General features: G+C 41.3%; 1 protein-coding gene across 2 annotated transcripts in view; it reads left to right on the top strand.

Annotated features, from left to right (window-relative positions):
• SRGAP1 (SLIT-ROBO Rho GTPase activating protein 1) overlaps positions 1–20,854 on the top strand; it is a 156,797-nt gene that overhangs the window by 124,026 nt on the left and 11,917 nt on the right. For both annotated transcript variants that reach the window (XM_030002838.1, XM_030002839.1), the window contains exons 13-18: positions 2,535–2,595; positions 2,754–2,831; positions 4,352–4,486; positions 14,591–14,696; positions 18,158–18,382; positions 19,004–19,083. In XM_030002838.1, the coding sequence (XP_029858698.1) occupies positions 2,535–2,595; positions 2,754–2,831; positions 4,352–4,486; positions 14,591–14,696; positions 18,158–18,382; positions 19,004–19,083 (685 nt within the window). The remainder of the gene's footprint in view (positions 1–2,534; positions 2,596–2,753; positions 2,832–4,351; positions 4,487–14,590; positions 14,697–18,157; positions 18,383–19,003; positions 19,084–20,854) is intronic.

The raw sequence follows: 20,854 nt of genomic DNA, 5'->3' as shown, positions 1-20,854 counted from the left end.
GAAGCAGAAACTCCCACAACAAAAAGCCCCTGGATTAGAGAAGCACAGAGCACATCAGGAGAAATGGTACCCCGTCATTTTCCCTCACAGAGAAGAGGGTTATGCTGCATGGCAGTGTGGGTGACAGGGCTTACTTGCAAATGGAGAGCCCTACATAGTCTTTCAAAAGGAAGGAGGAAAAGAAAGCTGGTAGCCTTATAACAGATTTGCCAGTGTGGGAGCTAACCTAGGAAAGCATCCCTGCCCAAAGACCATGTCATTCTTGATAGGGATGAGTCATTTTGACAGGCACAAAAGGATTACAGCTAGTGAAATACAGTATCACACCAAATTGCTTTTTGTTACATTTTTGCATCATAAGAAGTAGTAATTAGTCCCAAACATACATTCACTGACTACACACATCAGATTAAATTCACAACAGCAGTAGGGTTACTGTTCTTGACATTTCACCAACACAAATTGTTACTTCAAATTATTTTCCTGTCATTAGATCCAAAATCCAAAGCTGTTAGTTTAGATTATTTCATGGACTTACTTAACTACAAAGTTGTGCATGGTTCTGAACAGATTCTCCAAAACCAGGTATGAAAGTAATTTATTTTTTTGTAATTTCTTACTGCAAACACTATCTTTCCCAAAGCTTTACATTCTTTGCATGAACCAGTGTACTAACAGGAGTTACGGGTGCATGTTGTGCATGTTTTCTAATACTCTGCTTTTTTGGAGAGCCAGGCTGCTCAGTGTTGGCGAAGATGACAGTATTCCTGGGTTTAGCAACTGACCTGTTCCATGGGGGTTTTTTTTTATTCAGCTGTTACTGAATCATGAACACGACTCAAACAGAAAATGCTCATCCAGACATTACTGGTTCTTGGCTAGCCAGTCTTTGCTAGGTTTTAAATTAAAAGACAAACAAGCCACAATTTAAATAGCATAATTAGCAGTACAGTCTTTTGTAAGCCCTACTAAAACAACATGGAGTACACAGAAGATCAGGTGTTAGGTCATCTCAGGAAGTGCATTGTTTCATTGCTTCACTGTGTGTTATTTTTCAAACTTTTTTTAGTAGTTGGCTTTTCTTCTACTTGGGCTTAATTCATAAACTTCCCATTAGTGTAACTTAGCATGAAAATGAAGGACTAGTTTGTAAGAGGAAATGTGTATTCTGAGTTACAGGGTGCTTTTGAATTCATGGTGTCGTAATACAGACTGGTTTTGTATCAAACTTTCAAATGAATTAGTCAATTCTCTGAGAGCTTACATATTTGAAATTCATTTGGGAAAAAAAATTACCGCTTCCAAGACAAGAATTTCAAAGGTACCTATTATTTATGAAACAGTAATTTTTCCAGCATAAGCACCAACTTTTCTAAATAATTTTAAATCATATGATTCATGTCTTTAATAGATATTTGACAACTTGTAGTCATTAATGTGCTTGGGCTAAAACATCCATTTTTTAAATGCCAAAACACACAGACAAAGGACTGTGACGGTTCTTTTGGAAAATCAGCAGTTTAAAAGAAAAAGACAAATAACTCACTGAAAGTTAGTGTATAGTCATCTTCTCCCGATCCCATCACAAGCATTTTTTTCTCCTTTATTAAAACACCTGTACTTAACTGAAGATGTAGCTATAGACCGGCTGCTGTATCACGGCTGAGACCAGGAGCTTCGATTCCTGAGCTCTGCCAGCTGCAGGCGGGGAGGTGCAGGCTGTGACCTCCCTTTCCCAGTACCTTTCTGCCCACAGAAGAGGTGGCTGCGCCGCATGCTCAGCTCAAAGTGGCTGCCGTTCACCACCCGGTGTATTACCAGCTAGTTAGAGCAGCCTGAAACAACACGCCGGGCCATCATCTGCCCTATGTGAGGACACGCAAATCAGCAGAACACGTAGGAGTGCTCTCAGGTCAGAGGGGGACACCTGGTACCCCATGCAATGGCATTCTTCTCCAAGAACATTTCTGGTAGTCCAGCAGGTCCAGAAAGTGCCTTGTCAACTGTTTGTGATCAACGTTTTTACCAAAAGAAAAAGCATCTCGAGGAATTAGGTCCTGTGTAATTAGGTCCATGTAGGATTTTCTCCACCAGGAAAAGAAAGGTAAGTTAAATGGATGCAGAGGGATCATCTTCATCATGAATTATTATTCTTAATAATAAACTTTTTAAAAGGCAAATTCACTGCTTTAACTCATTTTGCTTCAAAAATCTAAAACACATGCATGAGCTTAGATGTCACATACAGTGTTAGCCAGATACAGTGGCAGAGGTAGAGAATGAAGTCTCTGAATTTCCAGATTTAATTATTTTAATGAAGAATTGTAATCCTTTCTCTTCACCTGTTCCTTTCCCTCCCTCCCTAAATGGGAAGAGAACTCTGTTAGAAATTATATTTTTTCTTATGTGTTTTTTTGCCAGCACTGTATGTCCATCTGGATTGACCAAGAAAATGCATTTTCACATTCATTCCAGAGCAGGGAGGTTTCCTCTTTCCAATCTGCAGTTCACTCTTTCTGCTCTTGTTTTTCCAGGATTCAGGACAAGTCATTCCTCTCATAGTGGAAAGCTGTATCAGATTTATCAATTTATATGGTAAGCTCTGAAACATACTATGTAATTTCATTATTGCACTTTTTCGCATATCTTTTTCATAATGCATTTACCATCACAGCTTTGTTTTTAAAATAGAGATTAAAAGTATTTTAAAAGCTAGATTCATTTCTCACCACTGTCTCCCATCTTTGCTGCAGGTCTTCAGCATCAGGGAATTTTCAGAGTGTCTGGTTCCCAGGTGGAAGTCAATGATATTAAAAATTCATTTGAGAGAGGTAATTGCATTTTCATTTATTTGAGCACCTTAATATCTGACATTTAAAAATCTTCTAAATTCTAATTACTTTCTTGGCTGTTTAAGCAGTTTGTATGCACTTTGTGTACTGCACCTAAAACTTTGCACTGTCATATGCTTGAAGATGAAGTATAATGATGACACGTACATGTTTTTCCTCTGTTATGTCCTAGGAGGTTGAGCCTGTTTTTCATTTTGTTTAGATGAGGCATATGACTCTTGAATCCATGGTAAACTTTAGTCTTTTGTTAATTATAAACTGCAAATAATAGCTTGTCTATATTTTATTTTAAAGATCATCAGAAAGGAAAGATTATGGTTTTTAATTAGATTCAAGAGTCTACTTAACACAATTTGAGAACCCTGTTAATTGATCTTCTGGAATACGAGTGCTCAACTTTCTGGTCCCTCTGCCAAAGTGGCATCACGATCAGTGAGAATACGGGCTGTGAAAGGGTCGTTCCATTTTCAACCACTGTTTTCATGCCCAAAGGAAACTTCAGCCCCTGAGGAGGAATTATGGGAAAGATACCAGGAAGTGAAAACAGCTTTTTAAACATGAGGGGCTTGCAACACCCAGCCTAAGATTGCTCTACTAGGGGAGCGAGGATCCAGCAATCCCCTAATTGTGTTAACACAATACTAGTTGCCATTTTTTTTAAATCTTACATTCTCTTTCCTTGGGTCTTAGAAGCTGTTTTTTTAATTTCCAGAAAAACCTTTTGCAGATCATCTGCTAATGAGAAAACCCTTGCAGCAATAAGTCTTGTGACTAAAAGCATGAAAAAATATGCACAGCATTTTTCTCCCTAGGATTAGTTATGTATCTTGTTAAACCTGATCTCGTCTTTGACAAGATACATGAAGCAGCTGTTTTTACATGCTAAGTAAAGCCACATCCTCCTATTCTCCAGCTTTTAAATCTGCCTTATTGTTAACTGCTTCTCCTAGGTAGTGTTATTCTGGAAGATACATACATTTTGAAGTGTTTCATGTTAAGTCTTTAAAATGACACGTAGTTCAGTCATGGCTGAGGTTTCAGTTAGGGTTTCAGTTCCTATACAGTGTTTTCACAAAATGGTTGCACATATTCCTGAATGTTTTGTTTTTTTCAGAATGAAGACCGAACTCCAATTCAAAGAGTTATCTAACTCAATTTGCTTTATGTAAGCTCCCAAAGAATAGTCTGAGAAACCCTATTCAATTAAGAACATTTGGCTTTTGTATTTTCCTAACTGTAAATCACAACATGTCCATAAATACCTAGTTGGAAGTTCAGGACCTCAGAGATCACTATGTTACGTAATTTAAAGGAAGCTTTATTTAGGCCGCTGGTTTTAGCCTGGGATTTCTAAATCAGTGTTTATTATCTTACTTGAATGCTTGCATTGCCACCTCCCACACACTAAAAACAACAAAAAAAACCCACTCACTTCTAAAAATGTTGCATGCAAGAATGCTTCTTCATGTGTGTTTCATTCACTTTTTTTACTTTTTAAGGTGAAAATCCTTTGGCAGATGACCAAAGTAACCATGACATTAACTCAGTTGCTGGAGTACTGAAGCTCTATTTCCGAGGGCTGGAAAACCCTGTCTTTCCTAAGGAAAGATTTAATGATCTTATTTCTTGTATCAGTAAGTAGAAATCTCTGTTTCTTTCTCAGTAGAATTTTACTTTCATATATACAGTAGCAGCCTGAAAAAAAGAGCTAACTTCACAGATTTTTCTGAGACAATTTGTTTGCCATCTGTAACAGTCTGGGTCAGTTATTAGTCATACTCACAGCTGTGGTTGTTCCCTTTTTCCAGTGGGATTAATGTACAGTACAACTCTTTGTTTAATAGGACAGGAAGAATATCTTTTGGTATACAAGACATAGTTAAATTTAAACGCATTATTATTATTTTCCTCCGTGCACTGGGGCAGGCAGAAGGGGATGAAGTCATGACTGTGCAAACAGAGTATGTTACTTTCCACAAAGGTTTTCATGCCCCACAGCTTGGATTTGGCACTGGTGAATAAGTAACTAACTGCTCGATGTTGTGTGGTTCTGGACCTTTATTGTGCTCAGGTTAAAACCTGGACCCAACTGGCAGGAAAACCTTTCGGTATGGGAACGGAGGGGAGACGCTGAGTGTTGCCTGCGGAACAGCCCAGTCTGACTTCCAACACACAAGCTGTAATGAGATGCCTTGGAGGAGCATTGCATGGGTCTGTGCACTTGTGGCGTCTGTAGCTGGACACGGAGAGGTTGTAGTAATTTAGGAAGTTCTCAGTGGATGAGTGAATTGCTCTGGCATGCACAAAACCTCTTCCAGTTCACAGATCCCTGCAGATGTTGAGGAGAGGTGAAGCCAAGCCAATCATCAGTAGTCTTACTGTTCCCTGGGGGACCATTAGAAGTGGTCAGAGGTGCTAGCTTTGTGGAAGAATTTCCTCCTTTCAACCTTTCCTTTATAACTTGCCTGCTTCAGCCGAATGGAGAAAGAGGCAGTTTCACAGGTAACGAGGGCCAGTCCTTTGGGATATTAATTCGGGCAGGCTCTCTCCAAACTGTGTTATTTGGCAAAGGGGTCTCAGCCCAGCCGTAGGACCACAGATCGATGTGTGCACAGTGGCCTGGGCTGGCCATCAGATGGGCTTTTCTGCTCCCGTCTGGGGGAACCCAGCGTGTGTGGTCTCCTTCCCACGCAGGGAGGATTGCAGTAATTCAGCCTGGAGGTTACAAATACATGGATCACTGTGATCAGGTCTATGTGCAATAATTTGTGTTTCAGTTTTTGCGAGATTTTCTGCAGCTGGTGCTATTTACAGACTCAGTGGTATTGAGGAGTCCTGAAGGACCTCAAAACTGCAGTTTAACAGTCTGATCCCTGATGCTGAAGGGGACACTGTCTCTTTAGGAAGCATAATCTTGGTTCTGCCTGAGTTCAGCTTTAGCTAACTGCGGTGCCACAGCCCAGAAAATGTCTGCAAGTCATAGAAATTGAAATCTAAAAAGGGATCGTTTTGACTGAGTGATTTTCTGCATGACAGGGATGACGGAACTTTACCTAATAATCCTGCACTGATTTCCATAACTTCTGGATGAATTAAAGTATGTCTGCTGGAAAAATTTATTGATTTAATGGCTTTAGTTGACAGAAAATCTACCACATTCTTGGATAAGCTGTTCAAATGATTAATCACTTTCATAGTTAAACATTTGTACCAGATTTCCTTTTCAAAATTTCTGCTGTCAGATTCTGCCCATTGGATCTCATTATGACTTTACTATTTTGACTAAGCATTAAGGAAAATATAAATGGCGGTTCTTACATGTGGAGATAGTATTGCACTCTGCGGTGTTGAAGAGCTTTAAATAGAATTGTAAAATACCAAGAGTGAGTATTCTGCTTACAGAGATTATACAGGTGAGTGCTTAGGAGATGCAAAAATATTTTCCCAAAACAACCTTTTAAATGTGTTCCAAGAAGAGGAACCTGGATGATTTAAAAGAGTTTCCGTTCACCATTGAAGCTTCTGAAGACAGGATGGAGTATTTGGAAAGAGGGGTAGAAGTTCAGTGGACTGAGTATGCGTACATGGCACCTGCGCAGGCAGGAGAGATTCACCAACCTCTCAAGCATCACTGTCTGAGAGGGATCCAGTTCAGTTATCCCAAAATGGTCTTTTGTTATTAAGTACTTCAAGAAAAATGGCAATGAATACTAGATCCCTAGCATTAGGCCTTGGTTTCCTTAGAGGATGTTTGCAAGAGAACTATTGCATGTTCAAGGTAGGCAGCAGATTATTTTCTTGTGAAAGAGTTCACAATCTTTTTTTTAAATAATAGTATCATCCAGCACAGCTGAAATCAGTAACAACCAATAGCCTGGAACAAAGTCACTGCTTTTCACAGCCACATTTTAAAATGGGACAGTTATTGGGAAAGAGGTGTTGCCACCTGATCCTGGTTTAGACTGGCTGTTCTCTGAGGCTGTCATAAATCTGGATTATCATCTCTATGACAGCTTGCCAAAATGATGTGTAATGACAAATGGCATATCAATGCCTTCCTTCAGTGGAGGGAAGAGAGGTGAGTTTGGAACATGGCAGGACAAAAGGGGTTTTCTCTTGGAGCACATTGGGGCGAGTTTACTTTGTTGTCACAGTGAGGGGTTTGAATGTGGTGTGAGGAGAGAAAGAAACAACTCTTGTGCCTTGCACCCACAGCCAGCCCCAGAACCGCACGCTGCATACAGTGGGCTGTGTGTCTGCATCTTCTGATTATCTGAGAAGCCTGAGGTGGAGTGTTTTTACAGCTGCGTACCTAGTCTATGCGTTTTGTTAAGTGGTCCACCACTTCCAGGAAATAAGATGCTTTTTTATATTAAAAAAAATAACAAAACCCACCAAGCATTTCAGAATATACTACCTGTCACGGTTTAGTTTAAATAGCACCTATGTGGCACATACTATCAAAAACTGTCAGTCTCAAAGACCCTTTCCATTGCTATCTTTTAACCTTAACACTTTGTATATCTTGCAAAAATGAAGGCAGTCTAGGCAAGATTTTTCTCCCACTTCAGACTTTGAACCTGTCATAGTTGCATTAGTTTATTTTTCTGTGCTCATGTGGCCTCACATATTATGTTGGTCTTCATGTTAATGGGAGCAGGGCCAGACCTCCTTTCCTCTGTGAGAACTGTAACTTCTTTAGATCACAATTGATACGTAAAGTCCAGAAAGCTTTCACATTTTTAATTAAGAGGGTTTAAATACTCTGATTCATATTGCATTCACTGTCTGATAAACAGTGAGGAAAGGAATAAACATTAAGTTCTTTTCAAATAGTTTTTCAAGATAAATGTCAGTGTGTTTTTTTTAATCGTTGGCAGAAATTGTTATAAAAGGGGGGAGGGAGAAAGCAAATTCATAAAGTTAACATTCACATAAAACTGTAAAAGGGCAGAATGTCACACATTTTATATGGAAATGTAATGTTGCCAGTGAAAAACCCCTTGAAACTGAAGTACTTAGTTATGGATGTCAAGCATAATTGAGGTTACAGCTGCAAAATGAACCTTTCCTCAGCACAACCACTGAGGAATTCCTTTGCATTTATGCATATATTTCCAAATGAAATAAAGCATTGTGATTTAATGCTTTCCCTTTTGCAAATACAGTGGAAACAGTGCAAAATGACTGTGACTTTTAGGGCAATTTATATTAATTAGACTCATGAGAACAACGTTATTCTGTTTAGGCTTATGAACTGTATTAAATAAAATTTGGGCCAAATCATGACTTCTCCAGGACAAGCATGAAAGGTAGGACAGAACGTAAAGAATCCATCTGATTATGGGCCATAAGTCTGCATTCTCAGCGAAAAGAGTGGCTACTATTGCTCCCAGCAGCACTCCACAATCCAGAGGGTAAAATAAGGCAGGGGGGAGGGAAGAGAGTTGCACTACACTTCTGCCCCTTTGTAAAAACAGGTTGGGCCAAATGCAAGCAAAATATTTGTGACAGGAGTTAGATGGAGGCAGAGGGTACTGAAGCTGTGCTTAGGGCTGGTCATAATTCACCTTCACTGCCAGGAGACTGCAGTTCCTCTCCTGGTATGAGTTCTTATACATGTGAATTCCAGTTCACTTTTGCGTACATAGCTGTGCAATGCAGCAGCCAACACATCTCTGCTACCCAGACTGCTTATCTTCTGCTCAGGTCATTATAATTCCTCACGGTTTCATCTCCCTTGCCTTAAATTTGATATACTGAGATGCCAGGATGGATGAAAACTTACGGTTTTTTTCCTTCTGATTTTCATCATTTCAATCCCTTGCTGCCAGCAGTGCCCATTTACCTAAAGGCATAAATGTTATGAAAGGAAATTATTTTATTGCTTTTCCAGACTATTGCCCATTACTTAAAAAGTAAAAAAACTATATTCTGAATTGTCAACTGTTCCTGAAAAATTTTCACAAAATGACAACTGTTTCCTTCCCTAAGTGACAGTGGACACCATTGTGTTTGTCCTCGTGTAATGCCTTCTTAAATAGATCTGAAACACTTGTAAGTAGCATTGCTCAGTTAATATATACATATCTTTGAGTTGGATTGGACTCATCTACTAAAGTAGAAACAGGCACAAATTGTTAACTTCAGCACTAACACATATTCATGTAGATTACTTGTCAGCTGCAAATTGACCATAAAAATTACATCTGCAAGTGTAACTCAGTCCCGTTTGACGTTCAGCGGGTGTATAAAATATGTATTAGGCATTCACGCTGTTACTAGTAGGCACTACACCCCATGGAAGTAGCGAGTGACCCCCACATAGAGATACCACATTGAATTTTATCCTTCAAAACAGTGGTCCTAAAGGAGAGAGATAACCTTACATTACCGTTGTTTGCTTTCTTCTTCCTCTTTAGTGTTGCTCTTGCCCTTGAAATATGCTTAGCTTGCCCAGCACTTGCTGTTAGTGTAGCACAATTCATTCATTGGTGACACCAGGCTTCTCTTTCCACATGTTCTGATCAATAATATCTTCCCCTTGCCAAAAGTTTGCAATTCTTTTGTTGCTACTGAGATTGGCCCATGGCTGCTGTCTGTTAACAGAGGGTGGTAGAACATACACAACCCAGAACTCATGTTTCTGAGCTCTGACTGCTCCCAGGCTGAATCTTCTCCTCGCTGGATAACGATGTCTCATCACCAGTGCAGGAGAGGCCATGTGTAGAACCAAGACCAGGAAAAGTACAGTGCTTTTGTAGCATTTTTAACTAAACCAGAGTGATAAAGGCATGTAGCTGTCCAGTTGGCCCAGAATATTTCAGAACCACCACCAATTGCTCTCTTGCAGAAGTCTTTTGTTCTCCATCACCAAAGCGCTGCATTTATATATTTGAATATTTATTGCCTTTTACATGCTCCACTACTTCAAGATTATTGCTTAATTAAACTTCAATTTACATTTTCTTAATGTTATTTAGGATGAATGTATCCCTTCTTCATTTGTCTTCATTTATAATTTAGTTTTATTTTATTTGTATTTGGGGGCTTGTGTTAGTAATTGTGTTTTCTCCCCTCTCAGGTTTCCTTTACTCTTCTGAGGCACATTGTTCTCTTTTGATCTGTTTTACTTTAGAGTCTGCCTTTGCAAAAACCTCATCGTGAGTCACCAGGGGGTTAAAATGTGTTATTTTTTGTGGAAGAGAAAAGTGGACATTCATTGATTCTGTATGTCTCCACAGTAAGCAAAGGTGACGCCGCCCCTCCAGAACGGGTTCCAGTGTTCTTGGAGGCTGAAGATGACACCTTTTAAGGCTTGAGTAGCTAGGATTTATGAGTAGCTAGGATTTATGCCTATCTCATGCTATCGAGAACTGGTCCTTAGCCTGTGGCTGACGAAGAGGCAGCTAGCCGATAAGTAATTCTTTCATTTATGCAATGACATTAGTCTCATCTGGATTCATTCATCCAGTTCAAGGACAAGGAGTGTTTGCAGAGGAAGTCCATGGGAGATGAATAGATAAATCTTTTCCAAGAGCAATGCAAGATTGCACCTTAACAGATTTTCTTCCGGAGGTTGTGATCTGCCTCATTATGAACAGGTTGGACAGACATCTTTCAGAGGTGATTGAGGTGAAGTCAAAGGGTGAGAATGTAGACTTAAATGACCTCTGAAGAGTCCTCCAAGCTCTCTGTTTTTCATTTTTTGTAGTAGCTGGTGGAGGCTCCTTAGATCCCAAACACCTCTGATGCTTAGATGCCTAGATAATTTTATGGATACACAGAAAACCAAGCTCCTTATATTATTTGGGTGCTTTGCTCCATTATTGTCTGATAAAAATACATTAATAGTTCTGGGCACAGGTGCCCGGCTCTTCTGCAGAGTGCTATAGTCATGAAGCCCCAGAAGCTGGCCTCTTCCCCTTCTCTTGTTTCCCCCCACAAATGTCTCCTGTGCTCTGGGCTGCACTGCAGCTCCAGTTCGAGAGGAGAACAGTGTTCCCATGCCAAACTCCTTCTCGTCTGGCTGGCAGGAAACTCTCCTGCTTGTGGGTTTGACCCCTGTGGCTGAGACGGGTCTGGAAGGCAGGTGTGTCGGACCAGAGCTCCAAAAGTTTTACTCTGCTCTGAGAACTGGGAACTAGAAAATAATAACCATTTCTATTTGTGGTATTTACCTGATGGTAGTCTTGATTTGTGGTTGATATTCATGTGTCCTTCACACAGATCTCCCTTCCCTCCCTTGCTCCACAGTCAGAAAAACCACGTTAGTTCTCAGTGTGCTTGGCCTTGCCAGAGGCTTGTCCTGTTGCTAGTGTTTGGGAATGTGAGTCTCATCATATCATTAGAGTAATGAACCAGTTTTCAAATCCCCTGATTTCTATTTCTGCTTGGCAGCTAATTGCATTATTAGGACAAGTCATGTAATATCAGCACTTCAGTTTTCTTAGCTGAGAAATGGGTAATACCTCACCCGGTGCTGAGGTAGGGCTAATTACAGTTCTTGAAAATCAGAGTAATGAAAAGAGGGCCTCCAACAGAAGTGCTGTGAGAGGGGAGACACAGCCAGGTTTCTGCAGTGTTGGGATTGCCAGTGGTTCCTTGCAGCAACCGCCTTGTAGCTTGGATGGCTGTTCTGCCCCGAGGCTCTCTTCAGGGAAGCCAGTGGAGGCAAAGCAATGCTTTCTCTTCCCTCTGCGTGGGAAGCAGCAGACCTGCAAATTCTTTCTGCTGGATGCAGAAAGATCACTCTGTATTCATTCCTTCTTTCCTACATACCCAAACACTCACGCAGTGCACACACACAAGCAACTATGAAATTTGGCTCCTCATTTAAAAGCAGCACACAAATACATAACATTATTACCCATCTCCTTTAAACCAAATCAGTGCTGAGAAAGAAAACCAACCCTTTTGAAATAACGTGGAAAGCACATGAATTTACTACTTGGCAGTGGTTTGGATTTTCAATAAAGGGGCTTTCATGGAAACTGGGACTGGGTTACTAGGAAGGTACTGGAAATACACACACCTCATTCCAGCATGTATAGCTCATAACTGCTTCAGTATAGAGGTGACCTGCTAGTACTTAGTACTGATCATGCTCCCAGTAGGGCAGCTGGAATAGCTCAACACACGGCCATACAGCCAAACTCTCTGTACCTGCTCTGCTCTGTCCGTGCTGCCTGCTGGGACCAGTTCCAGGCTCATGTGTCCTGTGAACCATGTCTAGGAACTGCTTGGAAGAGTTGTAGTTGGCACAGACCACAAGCACATTGGGGAGCGTGACAACTACTGTGTGGTAGCTGCCTGCTGGTGTTCAAGACTGTGCCCCATCCTGGTTTAGCTCACTAGTTTAGACAGAACTGCTGGAAGGAGCCACTGGACCCGCCTGGGAACCCGGCCAGTGCATTTCTCGGGTCTGATTTGAGTTCAGCGATGACTGAACCTGGTCCCGGGCCAGTCTCCAGAACTGGCTGGAAGAGGCAGGTCTGCGGCACAAGGCGTTAGCCAGGAAAGGCTGTAACACAGAAGGCAGGTCCCGGTGCTGCATCACAACTTCCCTCCAGCCCCCCACATCCAGCACACGGGGCGGGAAGGCTGGGACGGAGCTGTGCCACAGCACCGCACCGCAGTGCTGCTGGGGCAGGGGTGTCAAAAGATGTAACCCAAGCACCTTTGGGCCTTCCTCCCTCAGCCCCTCTCCATAAAACATCCACCTGCGCACAAGCACGCAGGCTAAAACCCACCCAGACCTACAACTCTGTGTGCAGAGGCTCACAGGCAGGCTTGTCGGGGGGGAACCTCAGCTGAGCTGGAGACCCGCAGGGCACCCTACCTGTAACAGCAGCTGCTTTTGGTGGAAGAACGGGAACTGAAGATATGGGCAGGCTCCTTCCACTGGGATTGGCTTCGTTGAGGCAGGTGGAGAAGGGCCTAGCGCTAAAACTGGTGTCTGTGGGCTGTGCAGAACAGCAGCGTAGAAGTGAGGGTATGTACGTTGGTGTCTCCAAGATGTGCGCACTGGAAAGGGAGAGGAGAACTGTGGTTGCTCTGCAGATCCTCGCTGTGCTAGCAGCATCCAGGCTTAGCATGTCCCTGCCATGGACTCTGGTTCTTAACCAGTAACCAGAAATACTTCTTGATTCATGCAGTCCACGTTTAACAGAAACATAAAAATAAATTTCAAGTCCCATACTGCACTTGTGAAAAGTGTAATGGCTTGAACTGATTTTCAGCTTGAGATTGGGTTCAGTGTGATTCATTAGGTTATAAATTATACAACTTGTCAGCAGTCCTTTTCCTCACCAGCTCTGCGGCAGCTCACCAGGGATACCGCTCCAGCCTTCAGCCGCTCTGCTAGGGAATAGGTTTTTACCTCCTGCAGGAGTTTCGCTTTGCTGCTCCTGCAGTAGATACCATCATCCAAATGGACTTCCTTCATGCAAGTGGTGGTGGGCTGTTCTTCTGCAGAAACTCTCAAGGAGACGAGTGTCACCCCATCCCAGAGTCTTCTGTTCCCCAGCATGCTAGTGGTGCTGAGCCGTTGGCATCTCCTGTAAATGCAGATGTAGGAACAAGTTTTCCCCTGCAGTTTACTACACTGGCATTTCCTAATGAACTATAGCACTTCTGCGTGGTAAACAGAACTCTCGCTGCTGACATGCTCTGCTTATGCTTAGTTCTTGGTACCAAAATACTAATTGCTAGACACCAGTTTTCTTCTAGGAAACATGTCAACACACATTTTGCACCTACAAATAAATGCTGATTGGTAGAAATAGCCATACCAAAGAGCACAAATAAACACCAGGAGCTCTGTTTACAGTTAACACGTTTTTATGTAAGCAATTATTTTAAATGTATACTCTTAAATATCACATTTTGTGGTACAAATGGCTTTTCAGCTATTGGAATCAGCTCCAGTTTCTCAGTTCCAAATTTTTGAATATCCATTTCAGTGCCACTGGACAGTATTTCTCATGTAGTCTGCTAAGATTTCCCCTAGATGTTGTTAATTGCAACATTGTTTCTTGGCTGATATAAAAAGCATTTTAAGTTGTTTGTAACAGTGTCATTTACACAGAAAACACATTGAGTAAAAAATTGAGATATTACTTATTTTGAAAAAAAAATGTATGCTTTTATCCCATCACTAGCCCACTTGCAGCCACATGCTTTTATTAAGCTGACCTTGTTTTGCCCTCTTCAGAAGAATTTTGGTGGACTGCTACATGTGATCTTTGTGTTTGTTGCTTACACACCCTAAAACATAAGGCCTTTCTACCACTTTGCCTTTAAGAGAGTTATAGCTGGACATTTGATTAAGAAAACTGATTAGAGAAGCTTGGTGATTGGAATATTATATCTGACATAACATTCAAATAAAGAGAATGAATCTGTATTTGAAACTGATGGCAAACATCTCCTCTTGGCTCCCTCAGGTTGTTTATGTACTGATATTGTGGTTTTGTGAGCTGTCTAGCTCAGCAAATGGCCAGGGTTTGACTTAGGCAGATTTGTGATTTCTTATATTTAAACATGTTACTTTTAAACTATGTGGTTTTAATGAGAGGGAGAAGGACTTCTAGATATTATTTTTCTAATAGGCCAAAATGTGAAGATACTGGCTGGGGACGTGTGATGGTAAGTCAAAGTAAATTGAGTAAACTGACTGAGTGGTATTTTAGACCATCATAGGAAAGGGAATTTAAAATATTTTCTTCTGTTTGCAGGAATAGACAATCTCTATGAGAGGGCTCTTCACATCCGCAAACTCCTCCTTACTTTGCCCAGGTCGGTCCTTATAGTGATGAGATACCTCTTCGCCTTCCTCAACCAGTAAGTGCTTTGTAATTCTCTGAGGTACTGTACCTTTATCTGCCTTCCTCTGCTGGTATTGAAGTTCTTTGGGTTTACTCATACTGTGTGTAGAATTTGCATTTGAGCTCCATTTAACACAAAAGATGATCTTCTAATTGGCAATGGAAATAGAAGGAAAACACCAGTTTTCATTGAAATTAAAATTCCATTTGTCCAAAACTGAGCAAGGTTGTAATAAGACAGATTAAAGTGTTGTCTGAAGTGGGGAGTGCAGGCTACAGCATTAAAGCTGATAACAAAATAAGCTGATAAGAAAAATAACAACTACAAACTCTAACTACATTAAAAATAGTTTACATAATTTAAAAGTAGAATTTTTTTTTCCTTATCTCAAGCTGATTTTAATCTCCTGGTGGGAAAAATAAGCAGTATATTCAAGCAGCACAGGCACTACAAGCTACCTATTTGATGCTAGGCACTGCCAGGGTGAGACTTTGTATTGCTGCTTCTATTTTTTGGTAATAGGGCTACCAGTATAGAGAGCATACATCCCCTGTGTATGCTTTGATATAAAGTAGCTTGGTTCTCACATTGCAAAACACAGGCAGCTGCTGGAAGGAGGGTTGTGTGAGAAATGGAAAGTGGTGTTCATGTCTTCATCATCCCAGAAAAACTTCTTCATTCTCAAAGAGAAAATAAAAGACAGGTTGAGCAATTGCACTGTGTTTCTCTCTCCAGTCCTTCACAGTCCTCTGGTTTTGCTGACCCCAGTATTTTCACTGAAAATTTTGCTTCTTGTGCACTTTGCCCTGATTCTAGCTTTTCTCTTTCTGCTGCCATATTGTCTGTTTCCTGTTGTATCTGTCTTCATATTGCCTTTTTCCTCTTTTTTTCCTAAATTTGCCCTCTGCTGATTCATTCTGTCTCTGTGACCTTCCCCATCTCATCCATCCTGTCTGTTCCTATAGAAACAGGGTCCTTGCAGCCAGGTTATGTGTGCATGCCCGTATTCACAGCTGTTCCCATTTCCTTTCTTCTAGTAATTTCTGAACCACTTTCAAGCAATATTTAAAAGAGGGGCAGAGATGTAAAGTTTTATAAAAATAACCATTCATTTGAAACATAAATTCATCCTCCAGAAGTGACACTGTGTAAATGTCTCAAAGGCTTATCTCACAGCTTCTCTTCTACTTAGACATAGAGATTGACCAGAGCTATATGAGGTCGTACTTGTTACATGGTCAAGTTAGCTACATCAGTGTTCTCCACAGGAATGCAATTCAGAAAGCAGGCTAAATCCCTTACTGCCTCCAAATTGCTCCTGGTGCATCCACAGGAAAAACATTCCCAGTTTGTCTTTCTGCAAATCCAATTCTGCTTTTTACGTATGCAGTTATGCCTGCTTGGCCACATGAAGTTATCAGATCTCATGGCAGACCTCATCAGGTCTAGCCTCCTGCTCAAAGCTTCTGAAGTTAGATCAAGTTGCTCAAGGCTTTGTCCAGTCAAGAACCTCAAAGGGCATAGAATCCACAGGCTCTCTGGGCAGTCAGTCCCAGCACTTGGTCACCCTTATAGTGAAGAAGTTTTTTCCTGCTTCCAGTTGGAATATCAGTTGCTGTGACTTGTGTCTGTTGCCTCTCATCTCTTTGCTGTGCACCTGTGTCTGACTCTCTCTTGTTTATAATTTTGATAGTAGAAGACTGCAGCTAGATTCTCCAGTAGCCTTCTCTTCTAAAGACTGAACAAACCCAGTTGTCTCCAGTTTATAACCCATATGCTCCAGCTCCCCAGCCATCTCAGTAGTCCTCTTCTGGACTTGCATCAGTTTCTCAGTCTCTCAAAGCTAGACACAGTACCTCATGTGCAGCTTCACAAGCACCAAGTAGAAGAGGAGTAATCGATTCCCTTAACCTGCTGGCTTTGCTCTTCCTAATATAGCCACATATGCAACTAGCCTTCTTTGCGGAAGGATGCATTGCTGAATCATGTCCAACTACTTGTCCAAGAAGTTCTTTTCCCAATGCTTTTCCTTGGGAGCTGCTATCCAACGGTCAGCCGCAGACTGTGATAATATATGGGATTATTCCATGCCACGGGCAGGACTTTACGTTCATCCTTGTTGAACTTGATGAAATCCTCATTCGTCCATTCCTCCATCTTGTCAAGGTCCTTCTAAATGGTAACCCTGACCTCTAGAATATCTACTGCCCCAACCCAGTGTGGCATCATATGTAAGCTGGCTGAGTGTGCACTCCATCCCATTGTCCAGGTCATTCATGAAGGTGTTGAACAGTATCAGCCCTAGTGTGAGCCCTGAGGAGCACCACGCATTACCAGCCACCAGCAGAACTTCACATGTTTCACAATGATAGTTATAATCTTTTTTACACGTTCTTGCACACATACAAAGGCTGAACCACCTTATAAATCAGTAGAACAAGATGTCTCCAATTAACACACAGGACATGATAATAAATCATGGCATAAGAAAGGGGAAAGCGTGATTAATTTTACAAGCTACTTATGAGGGGAGTCATTTAGAAGGTTTACCTCTTCAGTTTGTATTGTTTGTACATGGAAAATACTCTCTAAAATTCCCTTTCTAAAGGGAATATGATATTGTATTTAAACACAACCAGACATAATAATTCATACACTGTTTCAGAGTGCAGAACAACACTGAGGTAAAGGGCATCCCAGCGCTTCAGGATCTGTTTGACTGGCCCTGCACAGAACCACTCAAAAGCCAGCATTTCCACGAGAAATGTCAATGCTTTTAAACAAGGGAATAAATAGCAACTTTTCATTCAAAAGCAAAATTGAAAACTAGTAATGTTGCAGTTTCTGGAGGAAAGAAGAGCTTGCAAAACTTGATTAATAAGAACAACCAAAGCCTTTTGTTTGGACACTTCCAAAATGAAACTCTTGTGGGAGTTTGTGGGCAGAAGCCAAAGTGCTCAAGGATTTTAGGTCCTATGGTAAAAACAGAAACCAGAAGTCACAAGAGCCTTTGCAAGGTCCAGGAACTTAGTTGCCCCCGGAAGACAATTCAGTCTGCCTAAGTTATGTAGCCAGTTGATGGGAGAGATGCATCAAGGTCTGATGAGAAATGGTAGGTATATATACCCACTTTGGATCCAGTCCACTTGGGCCTCCAAGGATAAGCACTGATGAGACAGGAGCAGCAGCAGTTGATGCATTTTACATTAGCCCATTAGGTCAGCATACACTAAACACAACAGTGTGGGAACACATACATACATACATATATATGTATGTGCTATAAACTCACTTTATAATGTATATAGCCTATGGAAAAAAATCCCCTTTTTTGTTTTGTAACTTTACGTGGGATTAAGTGTCAAGGAGAACAAAAAATCTCTAAGTTGTGATGGAAAATAAAGTTTCTCCAGTTTTCAGAATAAGGTTAGTCGCAGTGGAAAAGTCAGTTTTTCTTGATTTTTCTGTTACAACAGCCTTTCACAGTACAGTGATGAAAACATGATGGATCCTTACAACCTGGCCATTTGTTTTGGGCCAACCCTGATGCCTGTTCCAGACATACAAGACCAGGTGTCTTGTCAGGCACACGTGAATGAGATAATCAAAACTATCATCATCCATCATGAGGCTATTTTTCCAGATGCTAAAGAACTTGATGGCCCAGTGTATGAAAAATGCATGGCTGGAGATGACTACTGGTAAGTCAGAATATCACCTTTCTATGTCCTTAATAAAATCTTTAGGCTGACTGTCTGGATAACTCCTGTGATACAGAATTACTTTTGCACACAACAGAAGTATAAAGATAAATAAGAAGAGCATTTAGGTTCACATAGTAAAGTGACAGCTATAAAAAAAACATGAAGCAAAGCCAATTATGATGAGGTTCCCGACAACATTTTGTGGAGGAAGCTACCCTTGTGTTCAGCCAGATGCAGCCAGAATTCCAGCTGTACTGTGCAGAGCACACAGCCAGGTAGGAAACTGGCTCTCTGGCTGTGAACCACCTTAACAAATTTCAGCGTATGATGCCTTCCCCCTGCTCCTTTCCTCTCTTAACAAGACACACGCGTTTTTTATAAATGAAAGGATTCAGAGGTTCTGGGAACTTCTTAATAACTGAAGATGTTTGAAGGAGAGGTGTGTAGGCTTCTTCAGTAATTGTGTATTGTAGCACGTCATGAGAATTATGTTGCAGAAAACTTTAAACATTATAAGAATAATTACATTATAAGAATAATTTTAAATAATCTCATGGGGGTGGCATATTTTTGATATGTATGGTTTCTCTCTCTGCTCGACCTTTTGTTTCCCTTCAGTGACAGCCCATACAGCGAACATGGTACATTAGAGGAAGTGGACCAGGACGCTAGTACCGAGCCCCACACCAGTGAAGACGGTATGTCTTGTTACATTACTGTGCCTTTGATGGGAGTAAGTTTTCCAAGTGTCTCATGCAGGAGACCTTCTTCCTTTCCTAATTGTGTCTCACTTGAAAGAAGGGGATTTCAGTCCTGGTGTTCTGTAGCAAAGCTGGAATCTTTAATCTCTGTTTGTGTGCTTTTTCACTCTGATTCATCTGTGTTTGACCAGCTGTTTCCTTGTTCTCTCCTGATTTGCCCAGTCACAGGAAGGGCAAGAGAGAAACTATTTCAGTCAGCACATATTATTTTCTGATAGAATGCTACATTTTTAGTGACTTTTTATCTTTTGTCTGCAAAAGCTAAACTTATCAGAAGTGTGTCTTTAAATATTTCAGCTAAGGGATATTTGCCATTCAGTGGGCTCTATTTTGATATGAATTTAAAAGCTGTTCCATCTGAAGGATTTATAACTACTGAAAAATAATGTGTGCATCCCCCACAGTGAAACTTCAGAACAATAGTCATTTGCTGTAAATATTAATCATGTATACTTTGACAGTTCTGGGTACAATAGATATCCAGGAAAAATTTGATGCATCTCTATTATATCAATTCTTTTTAGCCAGGTTTCCTAAAGGTGTATTTGACTGTGACATATTTCAGCAGGACCATCCTTCAGATGTCCCTCCCAGTAACTTCTGCCCAGTTTCAAGCAAATGTAACGGATGGAAAGAGGTGTCAAAATTGTTAAATAACTACCATTTTCCTGACAATTAGTAACCAGTTAGAGGTGAAGGATTCAGAATAACGCTCCCTGTAGAGAAAAGCTGAAGTGTGAGCTCACTGCATATCTGGCCAGCAGGCAACCCAGACAGAGCAACCAGCACATGTGCACTTAGCACTAGCAGAAACAAAAGCTGCCCCTTGTCCATCTCAGAGGATGCATGGAAGGCGGAAGAGGAAGGGACAGAGAGGGGGAAAGGGGAGGAAAAGAGCTACAGAAGAGAAGGAAATTTTTTTATTTTTTTTTTTTTTAAAGGATGTCATAAGGGATACTGGTTAGGAGCTGGGACAATTGCCATAGGGAAGGGGAACAGGAAGGTGTATCTATAGGAAACCTGGCTACACTGGTCCCATTGCACACAGAACAATGTAAGCAATGGTTCCACTCTAGCTGTACCCGTCCGCTTTGTCACGTAGACAAGCTGTCACTGACAGATTGCCTGTCTCTTCCCCTTTGCCGTGGTGAGGAGGGGCAGGCAGAGTCTATCAGTGCAGCTGTTTGGAGAGGAGGGACAGTTGGGTGGGCAGGCATCACAGAAGGGGGAAAAGCTGGGGATGGGAGAGAAGTCAATGTTAATCTTCTGCCTGGGGTGTATACCCATGCCTGCACCCGCAGCAGGGACTACTGACAGTTTTACAAGACAGCCTGTACGTGGGTTCCACTTGACCAGCTCTGTAGAGCTAAACCCACTGTTTTTCTACAACACAGCTCCGCTAAATGGTGTGAACAGACTCATAATTGCATTTTATTTTTCCAAGATGGTATAGCCATACTTTATAAGAGCTTCTTTTTCCATTGGAGGTATGAAGCAAGAGTGGAAGCTGAAGAAGTCTGTCTGTCTCATTTAGAGCACAAGTGAAGTAATGAAATGCAGGTGACACACCAGTTCAACATATTGGGGCCAACTTTGGGGTCCCATGACCAAACTGAAATATAAAGGCCCGAGTGGGCATGGAGAAGAAGTGCAGCTTTTCAGCAGCAATCAAAAGCAGTTACTTGAAAACCGTGCCTAGGAAAAGATA

This window comes from Aquila chrysaetos, chromosome 26 (assembly GCF_900496995.4).
Source record: "Aquila chrysaetos chrysaetos chromosome 26, bAquChr1.4, whole genome shotgun sequence".
Classification (NCBI taxonomy): Eukaryota; Metazoa; Chordata; class Aves; order Accipitriformes; family Accipitridae; genus Aquila; species Aquila chrysaetos.
Note: the sequence above shows the minus strand (reverse complement) of the source record. Positions and strands in the feature narration are given on the sequence as shown.